Genomic DNA, 13,966 nt, shown 5'->3' with positions numbered 1-13,966 from the left:
GAATACTTATTTTAGGCCTTTATGCGAAAAACAGATCAGTTCATCTCGCGAAATGTAAAGCTCTTGAAACTGTCAGACTTGATCATCAGTGTTTTAGGTCTATTTTTTGAAGAAAGAGGCGATGGTTTTCAATCGCTTCCCACCACTTTGTGTGACGTGTGAGACTGTGCTAGTCGCGCTTGAAGTGGCCTTTGCCTTCTTGCTGGTGGCTTTGTCGGGATGTAACACACGTTGCAGGATCTTTTTAACGCCAGTCGTGATGCCTCGTTGCTTCATCTCTGCGACTGTCATCCAGCGCAGCTCGTCGGACTCAGCACCAGGCAGCAGCTCAGGCTGAGACTTGAAATGCACGTGCTCGACGCCCATGTGGTGCTTCACGTGCGAGAAAATGTGTGTGAGCTCACCGAGATCGCGTCGCTCAGGGGCAGACTTGTCGAGTCGAGAGAGCGCTGTCTCGCTGAATATGTCCGTGAGCCGGGAGTCCATGAACGATTTCCGCTTGGAAAATGGCGGGATCTTGTCGCTATCGCTCATCTGTGCAGCACATCAAATGTTAACACAGCGTCACGTATTCAGCGTAGGCTAATTAACAACGCACCTTGCTGTGGAGGAACTCCCATTGTCCTGCGAGTAGTCCACCCTCAGGACGTTTAGACATTAGAAACCTCCAGTCGGATGAAGCTTCGGCCTCGACACTCTTTGAAGCTTTACGCTTCCTTCTCGGTGCTGTTGTCTCTTCCGTCGGTGAACCACACGGAGCGGAGACTACAGCAACGGCGATCGTCTCATTCTTCGAGTCGTTCTTCTTCGCCTTCAGAGGATATTTGGTGACCTGTTGAGTACAAGGAGTTAGATACTGGAATGTCAACATGAATCCAGTCGAGCTCACCTCGGTGTGAGACTCATCCCACTCCGTAACACGTGTGTAGTCACAAATTGAGCACGAATTACTTGACTCAGTCGACTCAACTAAAGTACTCTCAGTCCTAGACTTGACTGTATTTGCCTCTTCGTACGCGAGGCACACTGACCTGACAGGGCAATCTGAGCATCGAGGGTTCTGCAATAGCAAATATGACACGTGAGCTTTTACGAAATTAGAGCTACCGCGGTAATGCTCATCCGGTACCTGGACTGTGCACATTGTCGCCCCAAGCTCCATCAACGCCTGGTTCAGAGCGCCTGGGCGGTTGCATTCGCCTACGAAGTCCTTTGCCGCTCTCCATGAAAAATTGATCAGTTGCTTGTTTTTCGGATCCGCTCCTACAGCTCGCATTCTGGCCATCACACGGATTACGTTGCCGTCTACTAATGGCTCGCGGTTTCCAAAGGCGATAGATGCGATTGCTCCTGTTAAAGGTAACCCACAAAATGAGCTGAGTGTCTAGAGTCTCATACCAGAGTTTATGGCTACGAACCTGCAGTGTAAGGCCCAATGCCCGGGATTGTCAGCAGTTGATCAACTGTAGACGGCAGCTCGCCGCCATAATTCTCCACCACGTACTTCGCTCCAGCATGCAGCATTCTGGCACGGCGGTAGTATCCAAGTCCAGCCCACAATGCATTCACATCCTATAGCCATCACAATATCAATATCCTTTATGTTGCCAGCAGATATGAACGCTACTACTTACCTCTTCGTTCGCTTCGGCCAGAGCTGCAACTGTCGGGAACTTGTCGATCCAGCGTAAAAAATACTCCACCACAGTGTCCACGCGCGTCTGCTGCAGCATGATCTCCGACACCCACGTCTCGTACGGCGCCACCTTCCTAGGCTTCAACATATTACCTCCATCCGTAGCAACAGGCATCTCTTCCAACTTGACATTCTCCACCTCCTTTTTCAGGAACGTCTCCAGTCCAGTCTTTTTGGATGCAATTTTCTTCTTCTGACTCGTGTGCGTTGCTGTTGTCAAATACGGCGGTGAGTCTCCTCGCCACGGAAGTTTCCGGCGGTGCGCGTCATACCACTCGAGCAGCTCCGTTCGAGTGGTCAGCAGCTCCTGCGGTCGGAAATCGTGTCGCTTAGCATCGTGTTGCGTCGAGAATATCGTCGCTTTGCCTTTAGCTGCGTTAGAGGCTTCGCGCTTGATCAGGTCTTCGATATCCGGCTCGCACGCAGCGGAAGTGGACGATATCGTCGCTGTCGGCGGCATTTTTTCAAAGTGTTAAACGAATTTGGCGGGAGATGCATTTTACACCCTTAGTCACAATTTAGCGGCAATCCGGTGTCATTAGTGTTTTTCGTGTACCACACATGAAAACAACAACATACAGTCGCTGAACAGTTCCCCAATCGACGGAAGGCTCTTCGATCTATGCAGCGCGTGGCCGTCTTGTCCCACGTGAAGGCGAGCTCGGTGCCGCCGAGTCTGAGCAGCAGCGGTGTGCGGCGCATCGCGTGGAAGGGTGGCAAGATCTCGTCCAATAAGGAGGAGGCGCTGCAAAAGTTCTACCAGCGCAAACTGCGGGCTGGCGACCACCTCACGGCGCAGCAGATTAAGGCCATGCAGCCAACGCGTACGTCCATTTCTCTTCAGTTTCAAGATATATTAGGTGACTAACGGCCGGTTATATGGTGTCACGACGCAGTGGACGTCAAGCTGGACCTTGACGCGGCGCACAAGAACCCCAAGAAGCTGCACGCGACCCACCGACCACATGCCAAAGTGACGGCGAGTGGGAACCGCACAGTGCTCAAGACAGGCCGCGTACTTGGACCCAAGCTCGACTCGAAGCAGAAGGTAAAGAAGGCAGCCAACAGCAACACCAAGCAGCAGGCTGCTCGCCAGCCCAAGACGGTCGTCAAGATGCCGCCAAAGCGGACGGGGAGCCCTTCCATCTCGCTGGAAGACAAGCTGGACCTCCCACTGGATGCTCTAGTAGGTGGCAAGAGCAAACGCAGCAATATCATGAAGCGGAGGTGAATGGAATGTGCAGGATAAAGAGGCACGAGCAGAGGAAGAGCAGGGTTGGAGAACTCGAGGAAGAGAGAAGACCGCTGTCCTGCGGCCGTGCGTGTGAAGGAATAAATACTACACTTGCATATCGAGAGGGCAGACTAGAGTGTGCTTCCATCCTCCGCCACTGAAGCCCCGTCTGGTCGGGATAAGAACGACGCGGTCGTTGGAGAACGAAACGCGATCTTCAGAGCTTGTAGCAACGTCGATACTTCGATCACAGTTAGCGTATTGGCGAACTTCTTACGCAAAGCGCGGCGTGTGGCCTGGTCGTGCTCCTTAGGGATCACACACACCTCCAGTCCAATTTTCTGCGCTGCCGTGAGACGCGACTCGAGCATTTTAACTGGTCGCACGTGGCCTGACAACGACACTTCTCCTAGAAAGGCGGCACGTTCCAGTACAGGACGACCGAGAACAGAGCTGGCTAAAGCCACAGCTAGCGCCAGATCTGCTGCAGGCTCTTGAATTGTGTAGCCCTCCGCGATATTCACAAACACACTTTGGTTGCGACAAGAAACCCTCGCTCTCTTCTCCAGAACCGCGAACAACAGCAACAGTTTGTCGAATGCTACACCCACACCGCGTACACGAGAGAAGGACTGACCGCCACCCCGTCCAGCGTCCACGTTGTACTGTGTTCGGTTCGCCAGGGCCTGGATTTCGAGGGGAATGGGACGCTTGCCTTCCATCGCAATGGTAACAGAGCATCCGTCAAGAGGCTCAACCTCGGTCTCTTCACCATTATCAGGATAATCGTCATCGTCCTCATCATGAGATGACACAAATGCCATGAGGGGATTCGGTAGTGGCTGGAGACCTTCGTCCATCATGTTGAAGACTCCGACCTCACTGGTATTGCCGAATCGGTTCTTCTGACACCGAAGAAACCGCCGTGCGCTTTGTGGATCGCCTTCTAGCTGCACCACGGTGTCTACGATATGCTCCAGCACCTTGGGACCAGCGATATCTCCACTTTTGGTCACGTGGCCGATCAGGATCACTGGCACGTTGCGTGACTTGGCTAGTCGAAGTAATCGAAGAGTGCACTCTTTCACTTGGTTCACTGTACCTGCAGGTGAGGGGATGTCTTCTGCGTAGACAGTCTGAATGGAGTCGACCACTACAGCCCCAAATCCTTGATATTCATCGTCACCCAGTTCACGTCCATTTCCGCCTTCCAGTAACCGGAACACCGAGTTCAGATTGGTCTCACTGGCCACGAACAGACTGTCACTCACAGATCCGAGGCGTTCTGCACGCATCCGCACTTGTAGCACACTCTCTTCACCGGAGACGTACAGCACTCCACGCTCACGCATCGCCGACCCATTGGCCAACATGTTTGCCATTTGTAGGGCAAGCTGTGTACAGATAAAACACCAACACACCATAGTTTCTAATCAGCACGTAGCTTAGCATCCAATCCATTTAATGCAGTGTTCGTACCGTACTTTTGCCGACTCCGGGGTTTCCTGCCACCAGCGTCAATGAGCCAGCTACCAAGCCTCCTCCTAGCACCCAGTTCTGATCAGCAAGCTGTCGTTAGTAGCTGCGACTCTCCCATTCCATAGTTTATATTCTTATGCCATACCAACTCGCGTTCTGGCAGTTCGATCCGCTCTACGAATGTGTCCAATTCGACCTCATTCATACGAAGAGCATGAGGAACACTCTCCTCAAAAGTATCAAGACTTGTGCTGGACCAGGCCACCGCACGCTTTGTTTTGTTCTTAGTGAAGGACGAGGCGTTCGATTGCCGGAACAGCGGCTCGGATGGCTTGGAGGACACCACGGAGCCCCACTCCGAACAGGCTGAGCACTGACCCTGCCACTTGACGAAGTTCTGGCCGCAGCTTTGACACCGAAAGCCGCCAGACGAGCTCGCGAGGTTGCGCGCGTGAGGAGCAACACGTTGGAGGTTGGAATCGAGCCGTGCTCTCGAAGGACTCCGTAGGAGACGGCATTGCGCAGCCAGCTTCCACGTCCACATCAGGCTTGCAATTCTGGTAGCCTTGGCCAATCAGAACAGATTTTTTTAAAAGAAAATTGGGATCTTTTGGAGGCCAGGATTATAATTCTGGAAACGTACATGATCTAAATCCTGGATCCGTCCAGGACTGAAAGATAAATTTCATTGCATTCTCGGCTATTTCCGATCAAGATAAATTACGAGATTTGTTTTTCATTTTGGTTTCTGTTGCCCGCCCTGAGAAGCCGTCGAGGACGAGCAGGAAACATGCGCACTCGGAACGGTTCTCCCCGCCGCAGAGGCCCCGGCCTGTCCGACGCCAAGCGTGCTGCTGATATGGAGCCGCCTTTAAGCGCTGAACAAGAGTCGACTGAGCAGGGAGATGAAGAAATTGGAGCTGGGAGTGACGATCATAATAGCCATGAAGACCCGAGTGATTTGGGTGTGGAGAATGATGACGAGGACGTGAATGTGGAGAATGATGGCGACGACGTGGATGTGGAGAATGATGCAGAGGAGGCGTCTAATGACGAGGCGAGTAACGATGGTGACGTTTCTGTGTCTGTGGATGCGCTTTCTACGTGGCATGCCGACTGGGACACCTGGCAAGCATATTTTTCGCTGTACTGCAAGCGAACCATGCAAGTCCTGCCTGTAAAAGAGACCATGTCACGCGCAGAGAGAAACAGGCGGTTGCTAAAGACCAAGAAAGGGGAGAATTCGTCTCAGCTGGTTCCTGAGGAATTTGATTCATACCAGCGGACGTACATCTGTACACACGGGTGGAAGAAACGCAAGTCACGCAGTGAAGGGTGTCAGCCTCGCCAGCACATCCTGTTGACGGATTGCCCCTTCGTTTTGTCGTCCATTGGAATATGGCGAAGGGAGGATTGATGGTGAAAAATGGCTGTTTCACACATAACCATCCTGTTTCACCAGCGGCATTTGCAACGTACCCTACGTCTCGTGGCCTTACCGAACCGATTGTGACCGCCCGTGTCGATGTTATGTTGGCGGTTGGTGCCAGACGATCCCGCATTTACGATTATATTCTGGAACATGACCAGAACGTCATTCAGGTAGACATCGACAACCTGGTTCGAAACCATGCGTCCTCAACCAGTAACGCGGACGATAACGAGGGAACAGCTCGAGAAATCGCCGCGTTCGCTGCTGCGGACCCCGAGAACGTTTCAACGATAGCGGAGACAGAGGCTGGTGAAAGCGGCGTGATTTCGCTAGCTACGGCGCACATGCGTCGCATTTACAGAAGGTTTAGAGAGGTCCTTTTGGGTGACTGCAGCCACAAGACCAACAGGTAGCTCATATCCATGTGTACAGGATTAATCCTGGATGTAACATGATTTTTCCATGATTTGTTTATAGGTACAATTATCAACTGCTTACCTTCATGGGGATGAATGAATTTGGGGAGGGTGCTGTGGTACAACAGTTTCTCATTGAAGCCAACAGTGATTGGCATATGGAGAGAGCAATTGCTCATTTCAAGCACTTCCACCCTACACACATTAAGATGCTGAGGGTTATCGTTGTCGACAAGGACCTGAACGAGACCCGCGATCTCGAAGAACACTTTCCCGAAGCTCGGGTGATCATCTGCCATTTTCACGTAATCAAGTACTTGAAAGAAAAGCGTTCCAAGCCCGAGTTTGGAAAGATTTCTTCTGAAGATGCTGCTCAGATCGATGCCGCGGTTCACAAGATGGTTTACAGTCAGAGGAAAAATACACGGAGGCAAACGATGCGCTACATGAGATTTGCGTTCGGATAAGGATGGATGGGTTTTATGAGTACTTTCAGGGAAATTGGGATGCGTCTCAAGAGCGCTGGGTTTCTCACTTACGATCTAAGCTCCCGCACTTAAGAATCACACTAACAACCGTCTGGAAAGCTTTCGGGAAGCTAAAGGACGCTGTGGATGGCTCTATGAGCATGACGATGTGCATCAAGGCCATTGTTGCTTACGATCGTAGAATGCAGAATGAGTACGAGTACCAATTACCGCGAATTGGTCGATTTGTGAATAGCAATTACAATGAGGAGATGACAAATGTGCTTCACTTCACTACCCACTATGTTGCTCAGCAGCTTGAGCAGCAATATGCGACGACTATCGCGAAATTTGATACGTACAAGTACGATGAGGATTCGGATATGGAAGGGGATCTTTTGGTCAGTGGAAAATTTTCTGAGCACCGACTGCGGACGTCGGATTGGAAGTGCGACTGTGAGCTCTCCATTTCGATGATTCTTCCGTGCCGCCATGCTATAGCTTATCGCAAACATGTTGGAGTATCTGGACCGCTAATTCCGTGGAGCTGCATTGACGAAATGTAAGTGTCCAGTATTATCCAGGAAAAAACTGGACTGGATCCAGTACTAATCCTGTTTTTTTTTAAATCAAAATCCTGGATTGTTACATGACCGTTAAAATGGACTACGCCAAATCGACCACTGAAGCATGTGAATCAGTTCGCGTATAAAAAGTTCTCGACTATCGGTTCTGGATCAGTTCAGAAGAAGATGAGAACTCAGTCTGAACGTTACCGCGAAGCCGTACGAGATACACATCTCATAGCAAGCGAAATGGCGGATATTCAAGATGATGAAGAGTTCGAAGAGATGCTGAACATTGTGTTATCTCAGTGGAGAAACGTTCGTCAGCGCAAGAAGCGAGCGATTCGCGTCAGCGGGAGCGTGGTACCAGACGACAAAAGCGTGTGCGACCAGATGGCTCTTGAAGTCGCTGCAAAGCGGAAATTTGATTTAAGTTCAAGCGATAATGAAGACCAGCCGGGGTCTTCACCAGTTACCATATAATTGAACCCCAAGGTCACGAAAGTAGGCGCCCCACGAAAATTGAAGAAGAATACTGTAGCTGGGAGAAAGAAGGATGACAGTGGTTCGAGGCTGCAGAATCTGGACGTAAACTCGCTAGTGTGGACACATTGCAAGATTTATTGGATGCTTTGGATGAGGATAAGCCTGGACTCTTGAAAACGCAGCGGTGTCTATCCGGGGTTATTATCAGGCACGGGGGGTCCGACAACAAGAAGCCAAAGTTGAAAATATGCAAGAATCCTGTACTTGTCCAGGATCCGTCCAATCTGCTTCCGTCCAAGCTTCTTGATGCCTGTTTGAAAGTCTTGCCGTTGTCCAACACGAAGTCGACTGCTATATCGATAGACGGATCCCAACCAAGTCAGTCGCATAGCAGTGAAGAAAAGGCGGCTCCACAGTCTGTCGAAACGGTTCTCATAAAGGATGTGGGCCAGTTCTCCAGAAAGCAGATTGAGATCTTCAAGCGTGTCCGGAATCTAAAAGAGGTCGTCGAATTGGGACTGGGTACATACAAATGGATGACAGAGATTGGTATCCCCGCGTTACCTGCAGAAAATCACGGCCTCGCCAAGAAGAAAGCAGAAAAGGTGGAAAGCACGTACCCCTACCAACAGATCCAGGGACTCCCAGGTGTCGCTGACTTTCAGTATGGGATGCTCTATCGCGCTACACCACCATCCTGGCTATCAAATTCCTTCATCCGAGCTCTATGTCTGCGACGTTGCAGGGATTTCACATAGTGTCGGTTCGCCGATTTTCAATCCGCTGTCGTTAAAACGACACGCACACGCAATACTGGGAAGACTGTATTGAGCAAAGCTGTCCGTGATTGCGTGCTGAAGTAAGCCCAGGAAGAAGGTGTCGAGTCGGTGTTTGTTCCTCTCAACTTCGGGAACCTGCATTGGTGTTGTGTGGTTGTCAAAGTGACAGCGAAGAGGATTTGCTACTATGTTCCGCTGAACCAACCGGCGTATATGAACGCGGCAAAGGAAGTTGCCGTTAGTCTCAAGAACGCGGGCCTAAATAAATTTGACGTCATTCCACAGAACAACCCCATCCAATTCGACGGCTTCAGCTGTGGCGTATTCGTTTGCTGGATGTTCATCCGCCAGATAACCTCCGTGCCCCCTCAAAATATGAGTGACGCTTCGCTTCCAAGGCGCCGGTTCGAACTGTTCTGCTACCTACTTACAGGTCGTCTACTTCCGGCGGAGGCTGTTGCGACTGCTTTGACGGAGGAAAAAGCTCCGGCGCCAGAGACCGAGGACAATGATATGGACGAAGAAGAGGTGGCCCCAATCCAAGTTGCTGACAAGTGAGTGCCCTATGGTAGCTTTCCATTCTAACATTGAATGCATGTAACTTGCATTAAGATTCCTGTTGAAATGCTATAAGTCTTTGATCCAGAGTTTTTACATGGGATAAACCAAGCAATGGTGTAATTATATAAAACAATAGTTCCCTTCATGACAGAATCATGGCTACAAGCAGGATTAATCCTGCAAGGTAGATAGCCACACGTTACGAATCTTTGCGCGTCCTCGACAAATCTTCTCGAAACTTCCGCGTCCTCGACGAATCTTCCCCATATGGCTACTCACTTAAAATGCGATTCCACATACAGGATTCATCCTGACCTAAATCATGTACGTTTCCATAATTATAATCCTGGCCTCCAACAGCAGCCAAGAAAATTTGATACCATTTTATAGAAAAAGGACCAAAACTCGTTAAGTACGATGGAATTTGCCGAGTTTGCCCGACGGTTATTAAACCATTTTTGTGAAAAATGAATGCTATTTTATCATAACAAGCCGAGCGGAGTCCCGCAGGCGGGGCTCTTTACACAGGTTTAAGTCGACCAAGAGCGTGCGCCGACTCGCTTCGCTCGGCGGGGATTTATATTCCAGTTTATGTAGAGCGTAAACGTTCAAATATGGATATTGATAAATATTTGAAAACCCACCGGCATTCGCACATTTTAGCTGGAGCATACAGTCCCAGCCGGTTTTGCTGTACTATTTCTACTAATAATGGCGAGCGCATCCAATATCATTGTTGTCGTTACTGAACGTTCGCATAACCGAACGCGAAAAAAATACACATTTCACTGCTACAACAACGAACTTATTGTGAGCCAGTGTGACTTACCCGTCGAGTGCCAAGGTGATGCAGTCCTGCCAGTGTCTAGTGCCCCGTTTACGAACCACCGTCCACTGACAGTGTCTAGCAAGACAAATTCCAAGGGCACTCATGCGCCTACCAGTGCAGCTTGCGGCTGTACTACAACCGGCTACTGCGTACGCGTGCGTGCAATGGCGAAGGACTATACCATAGACTGTATGCGCAAGGACATTGTTGGTTGTGCGCTGCCAAGATTGTGTGCTTAACGAGAGTGCATTTTACTAGGTTTTAGTGTTGCTTTATTTGCTATTTGTATACTAATCTACTTCTTGCGGAACGGCGGTGCACTGGCGGGTGCTTCTCCCTCACTTTGCGTTTTGACGCCTGTAGCTCGCAAGCGAGCAGCAGCGAGAGCATCCCCACCCGATACCGCGGTCCTGTCGTGGCCTTTTGCCCGGTACTTACGTGTTTACGACCTTCCCTGATTGCTCTCTGCTAAATGCTCTATAAGTGTAGATACACTTAAACGACACCTACTCTTAGAAGCGACCGACAAGTGGAGAGTAATCCTCCAGCGACGAATCCTACGTCACCACTCTTGTTTCTGCACTCTGGGTGAGTAAAACAATACCACTTGGAAATGCTTACAGAAACTCAATCATAGTTAGAATTCGCTGTGCTGGCTTCATATCTTTACTCGGGAATCGAACCCCGACCTCATCCGTGGGAGAGATGAATCCTAACCATTGGGCTAACGGCGCATCAGACAAACTCAATGTTACCTCAAAACAAACACCACCGAAACCACAACCCTAGCCAAACAACAAGCGCCACAAACGCCTACAGCAGCATGCCAGCTGCGACGAGCAACATTCCACATAGCATACACCACAGTGTGGTTTAAAGCAGCAGCTTTATTTCGAGTTTAAGGCTTAAATGGTTAGTTTTGCCGATCGGTAAAATCGGCTTTTTTTCAATAAAGTATTCGTTGCTTCTAGGTTTAGTACCCGGACAACACCCGGAAGAAGGTAGAGTGATATCTCCAGCGGCCAAGATGCTAGGCCAATCGGGAGCAGCTCGCGCTGAGTTGCTACTTGCTGTACGACCCGACCATCGCCCAAGGTGACGGCAGTACAGCATACACAACCCAGTCCACACAGATCCGCAGGATCCCCAGGCTATGGACACTCGCTGACTACGCGACAGTCGTGGCCGGCCTGAGGTTGCAGCTATCCGAACGGAGGCTTACTATGGTGCTGTCAGTGCAGTTGCAACTTCAGCTTCAGGTAGTAGAAACGCTGTCTCTGGTGATGGTTTGACGTGGGCTGAGCTGAACGAGTATCTGGCTGCCAATATCCCTGTGACGGACTGAACGCCGCTCAATAACAAGTAGATATCTAATATAAATGAGCTTAGAGCACACAGGTACCCATCTTATTTAGCAATGAATGCATAGCTGTATAAAATCAAATAGCAGTACATCAAACCTATCGAGCTGTGCTTCATACTCTGTATACGGTCTCAATCCAAATATCTCTTCGCAGGAGAAAAATGTCTGAAACCTATCCTCGGATAGCTGATAGCTTCTTATCAAGAGGAACTTCTTCATATAACAACACGGGAATTCTGTAGTGTCAGGCTGTGGTATGTCTTCGTCAGAACCGCTGAATATATTTTGGCTTACCTCTCGTAAGAATCTCCGATTTCTCGACTTCATGCAATTCTCTAAGTCTAGCCTCGTCAGCTTCTGTTGTTTCCTCGTTCCCAAGTACGTCGAAGATCTCGTCCCAATATTCTACTGGATCTGGATCTGGATCTGGTGCTTCTTGATCCGATCTGACGTGGTCTTCCTCGATCTCGGTTATAGTTACAGCAGGAGGGACCGTACAGTGCCGGTCATTTGTCTCTCAGTAGGATCTCTCGCATGTTGCTGTATTTATAGCGATCAATAGGATTACGGCTGCAAGTTTTGGGAGCTTACAACCAAAGCTGATGCGCAGCTCCCAAACTCCCAGTAAAATGACACAGACTTGGATTCACAAAGAACCGACCATGCTTCCAGCGATGCATCTCGCGTGGTAAGTCCCAAACATCTTCCAAACCAAAATATCTGCGATAATATACTCCATATCCACTAATTCTCTCGAACAGGCGAAGTCGGGGAAATGCATTTATGATCGCTCGAGCCAGGCAAACATGACGGGAATGAAGAAACAGCGCAAGCAGCGCCAAAGGCTGCTCACATTGCTTCCACCGACTTTCTACAGTCGATACTAACTCAATATTATTTAAATTTCCAAAACAAATCCTCGATAAATATCCCGATATGATTCCACGACGTCTGCAAGGGTATTCTCATCCCGCTGCGACTTGCAAGACGCGCTCGAAAGCATGACTTCCCCAGCTGACGCTAGCTCACGCCAAAACGCCGGATCCTTTCAGATTTGCAATGGGGCTGAATCGATTGCAATTTTTTCTGGAGCAGTTCGAACGCGCAGCAGCGATGCAAAACATCCATCCTTCGGGTTTTCCTTTTGATGGGCCACACTGGACTCTTTCACCGTTGGTTGGCAGTGGTAGCTCCCGTTACCCACTACCGATTATGCCATCTTAACAACTTTTCATAGCCTATCCCATTCCCTTTCAGCCACGGTATGGCAACTTATAGATATTGTGGTGTAGCAATGGACTTCTGTGGCTCTGCGAGCGCCGTATTATTGAGGAAGTGTCGATGTGTGGGCCCGCAGCTCGAACAATCTATTTCCCAAAGTCGAAGATAGTTGAGCCGACAGAAATGGTTTCCGTAGCGCAGCGGTCGCCGTCGCCGCAGTGTTTGAAGATGTTATACGCGTGTGTGTTGTTGTAGTAGTAGTTGTTGTTGTTGTGTGTCGTTGTTTGTGTGTGTTGAGTCGTTGTTTGTGTGTGTTTAAGTCGTTGTTTGTGTGTGTTTGAATTGCAGACTCGCGCTGCAATGTGATAGACACGAGGAAAGTAGTGCCGATGTCGGAGTCGTTGTTTGTGTGAGTTTGTGGTTGTTTTGGATGTTGTGATGTGCACCGTTGGTCTAATGGTTAGGATTCATCCCTTCCAAGGATGAGGTCGGGGTTCGATTCCCCGACGGCGCAACTTTTACCAGCTGTTATGCCGCATTGCCACACCTTTTCCCCACCACGACGCCTTCTCCTACGTCCTACTGCATGTCGGTACGCCTCCTCGACCTGCTGACCATCTAGTTACTCGACCTGCTGACCATCTAGTTACTCGACCTGCTGACCATCTAGTTACTCGACCTGCTGACCATCTAGTCACTTATTACGCTTGCCTCTAGTCACTTATTACGCTTGCCTCTCGGAGTGAGATGTTGTGCACTACACTGTACACAAGTACTTTCTTGAATATGCAATTTGTGCAATTTGTGCGTTGGAGGCAGCGCGCGAGGATGGTGTATACTCTGTGGGGTGTTGCTCGTTGCAGCTGGCATGTTGGTGTAGGCGTTTGTGACGTTTGCTGTTTTTGGCTAGTTTGCGGCGTTTGTGGCGTTTGTGGCGTTTGTGGCGTTTGTTGTTTGGGTAGGGTTGTGGTTTCGGTGGTGTTTGTTTTGAGGTAACATTGAGTCTGTCTGATGCGCCGTTGGTCTAATGGTTAGGATTCATCCCTCCCACGGATGAGGTCGGGGTTCGATTCCCCGGCGGCGCACACCTTGCTTCCTTCTGTGTTGCGCGGCCTGTTTGGGGCGGTCTCTCCGCCTCCGGTTGCTGGTTCAGTCAGTCGGTGGCTTGTTGCTCGTTGCTCGAAGCACCTCTCGTCACTTTTTGTCGATATCAAATGCACTACTTTGCGGGACTGTGAAGTCTATAGCAGGTGCCTGAAGGCTAGACGGGCCCACTACAGCGTCCCTGTTACATGTAGGAGCTGTAGCCGTTAACTTGGTAAAACCATGCTCAGCTCAAGGTTATGTTCGACGTATCGTTCTGGATCGAAACGAGTGGGCTGTGGGTGAATTTGACGAGCTGATACGATCCGTTTTGTGGGATATGTATCATAGTGG

At 49.9% G+C, this 13,966-nt stretch overlaps 6 protein-coding genes and 3 non-coding genes across 10 annotated transcripts; 6 read left to right on the top strand and 3 right to left on the bottom strand.

Annotated features, from left to right (window-relative positions):
- Positions 1-99: 99 nt before the first annotated feature.
- On the bottom strand, positions 100-2,156 carry PPTG_14375 (A/G-specific adenine glycosylase; the record flags this gene model as incomplete). Its single annotated transcript, XM_008910963.1, has 6 exons — positions 100-534; positions 599-832; positions 890-1,060; positions 1,130-1,350; positions 1,419-1,572; positions 1,635-2,156. 6 exons carry the CDS (start codon positions 2,154-2,156, stop codon positions 100-102), a joined length of 1,737 nt encoding a protein of 578 aa, XP_008909211.1.
- Positions 2,157-2,257: 101 nt separating this feature from the next.
- On the top strand, positions 2,258-4,423 carry PPTG_14374 (hypothetical protein). The gene is made up of 2 exons (XM_008910962.1): positions 2,258-2,520; positions 2,593-4,423. The coding sequence occupies exons 1-2, from the start codon at positions 2,319-2,321 to the stop codon at positions 2,925-2,927; spliced, it is 537 nt and encodes a 178-aa protein (XP_008909210.1). The 5' UTR covers positions 2,258-2,318; the 3' UTR covers positions 2,928-4,423.
- PPTG_14373 lies at positions 2,518-5,022 on the bottom strand. 2 transcript variants are annotated; one of them, XM_008910960.1, is made up of 3 exons: positions 4,555-5,022; positions 4,410-4,487; positions 2,518-4,324 (listed from the first exon to the last, which is right to left on the bottom strand). In XM_008910960.1, the coding sequence occupies exons 1-3, from the start codon at positions 4,951-4,953 to the stop codon at positions 3,062-3,064; spliced, it is 1,740 nt and encodes a 579-aa protein (XP_008909208.1). In that variant the 5' UTR covers positions 4,954-5,022; the 3' UTR covers positions 2,518-3,061. The 2 variants fall into 2 exon arrangements, with proteins under 2 accessions (XP_008909208.1, XP_008909209.1); XM_008910961.1 differs by having other exon boundaries at positions 4,410-5,022.
- Positions 5,023-5,199: 177 nt separating this feature from the next.
- On the top strand, positions 5,200-5,826 carry PPTG_14372 (hypothetical protein; the record flags this gene model as incomplete). Its single annotated transcript, XM_008910959.1, has 1 exon — positions 5,200-5,826. The coding sequence occupies one exon, from the start codon at positions 5,200-5,202 to the stop codon at positions 5,824-5,826; it is 627 nt and encodes a 208-aa protein (XP_008909207.1).
- Positions 5,827-7,539: 1,713 nt separating this feature from the next.
- Positions 7,540-8,534, top strand: PPTG_14370 (hypothetical protein; the record flags this gene model as incomplete). Its single annotated transcript, XM_008910958.1, has 2 exons — positions 7,540-7,723; positions 7,870-8,534. The coding sequence occupies 2 exons, from the start codon at positions 7,540-7,542 to the stop codon at positions 8,532-8,534; spliced, it is 849 nt and encodes a 282-aa protein (XP_008909206.1).
- Positions 8,535-8,768: 234 nt separating this feature from the next.
- Positions 8,769-9,113, top strand: PPTG_14369 (hypothetical protein; the record flags this gene model as incomplete). The annotated part of the gene is made up of 1 exon (XM_008910957.1): positions 8,769-9,113. The coding sequence occupies one exon, from the start codon at positions 8,769-8,771 to the stop codon at positions 9,111-9,113; it is 345 nt and encodes a 114-aa protein (XP_008909205.1).
- A 1,498-nt stretch (positions 9,114-10,611) lies between these two features.
- Positions 10,612-10,680, bottom strand: PPTG_20566. Its single transcript has one exon. It is a non-coding gene; the product is annotated as a tRNA-Gly (tRNA).
- Positions 10,681-12,971: 2,291 nt separating this feature from the next.
- Positions 12,972-13,043, top strand: PPTG_20565. The gene has a single exon. It is a non-coding gene; the product is annotated as a tRNA-Gly (tRNA).
- A 499-nt stretch (positions 13,044-13,542) lies between these two features.
- Positions 13,543-13,614, top strand: PPTG_20564. The gene has a single exon. It is a non-coding gene; the product is annotated as a tRNA-Gly (tRNA).
- Positions 13,615-13,966: the final 352 nt, after the last annotated feature.

The sequence above is a fragment of the Phytophthora parasitica genome (assembly GCF_000247585.1).
Source record: "Phytophthora parasitica INRA-310 unplaced genomic scaffold supercont2.39, whole genome shotgun sequence".
NCBI lineage: Eukaryota > Oomycota > Peronosporomycetes > Peronosporales > Peronosporaceae > Phytophthora > Phytophthora nicotianae.
The sequence above is the reverse complement of the archived record's forward strand: the minus strand, read 5'-3'. Positions and strand labels throughout refer to the sequence as shown.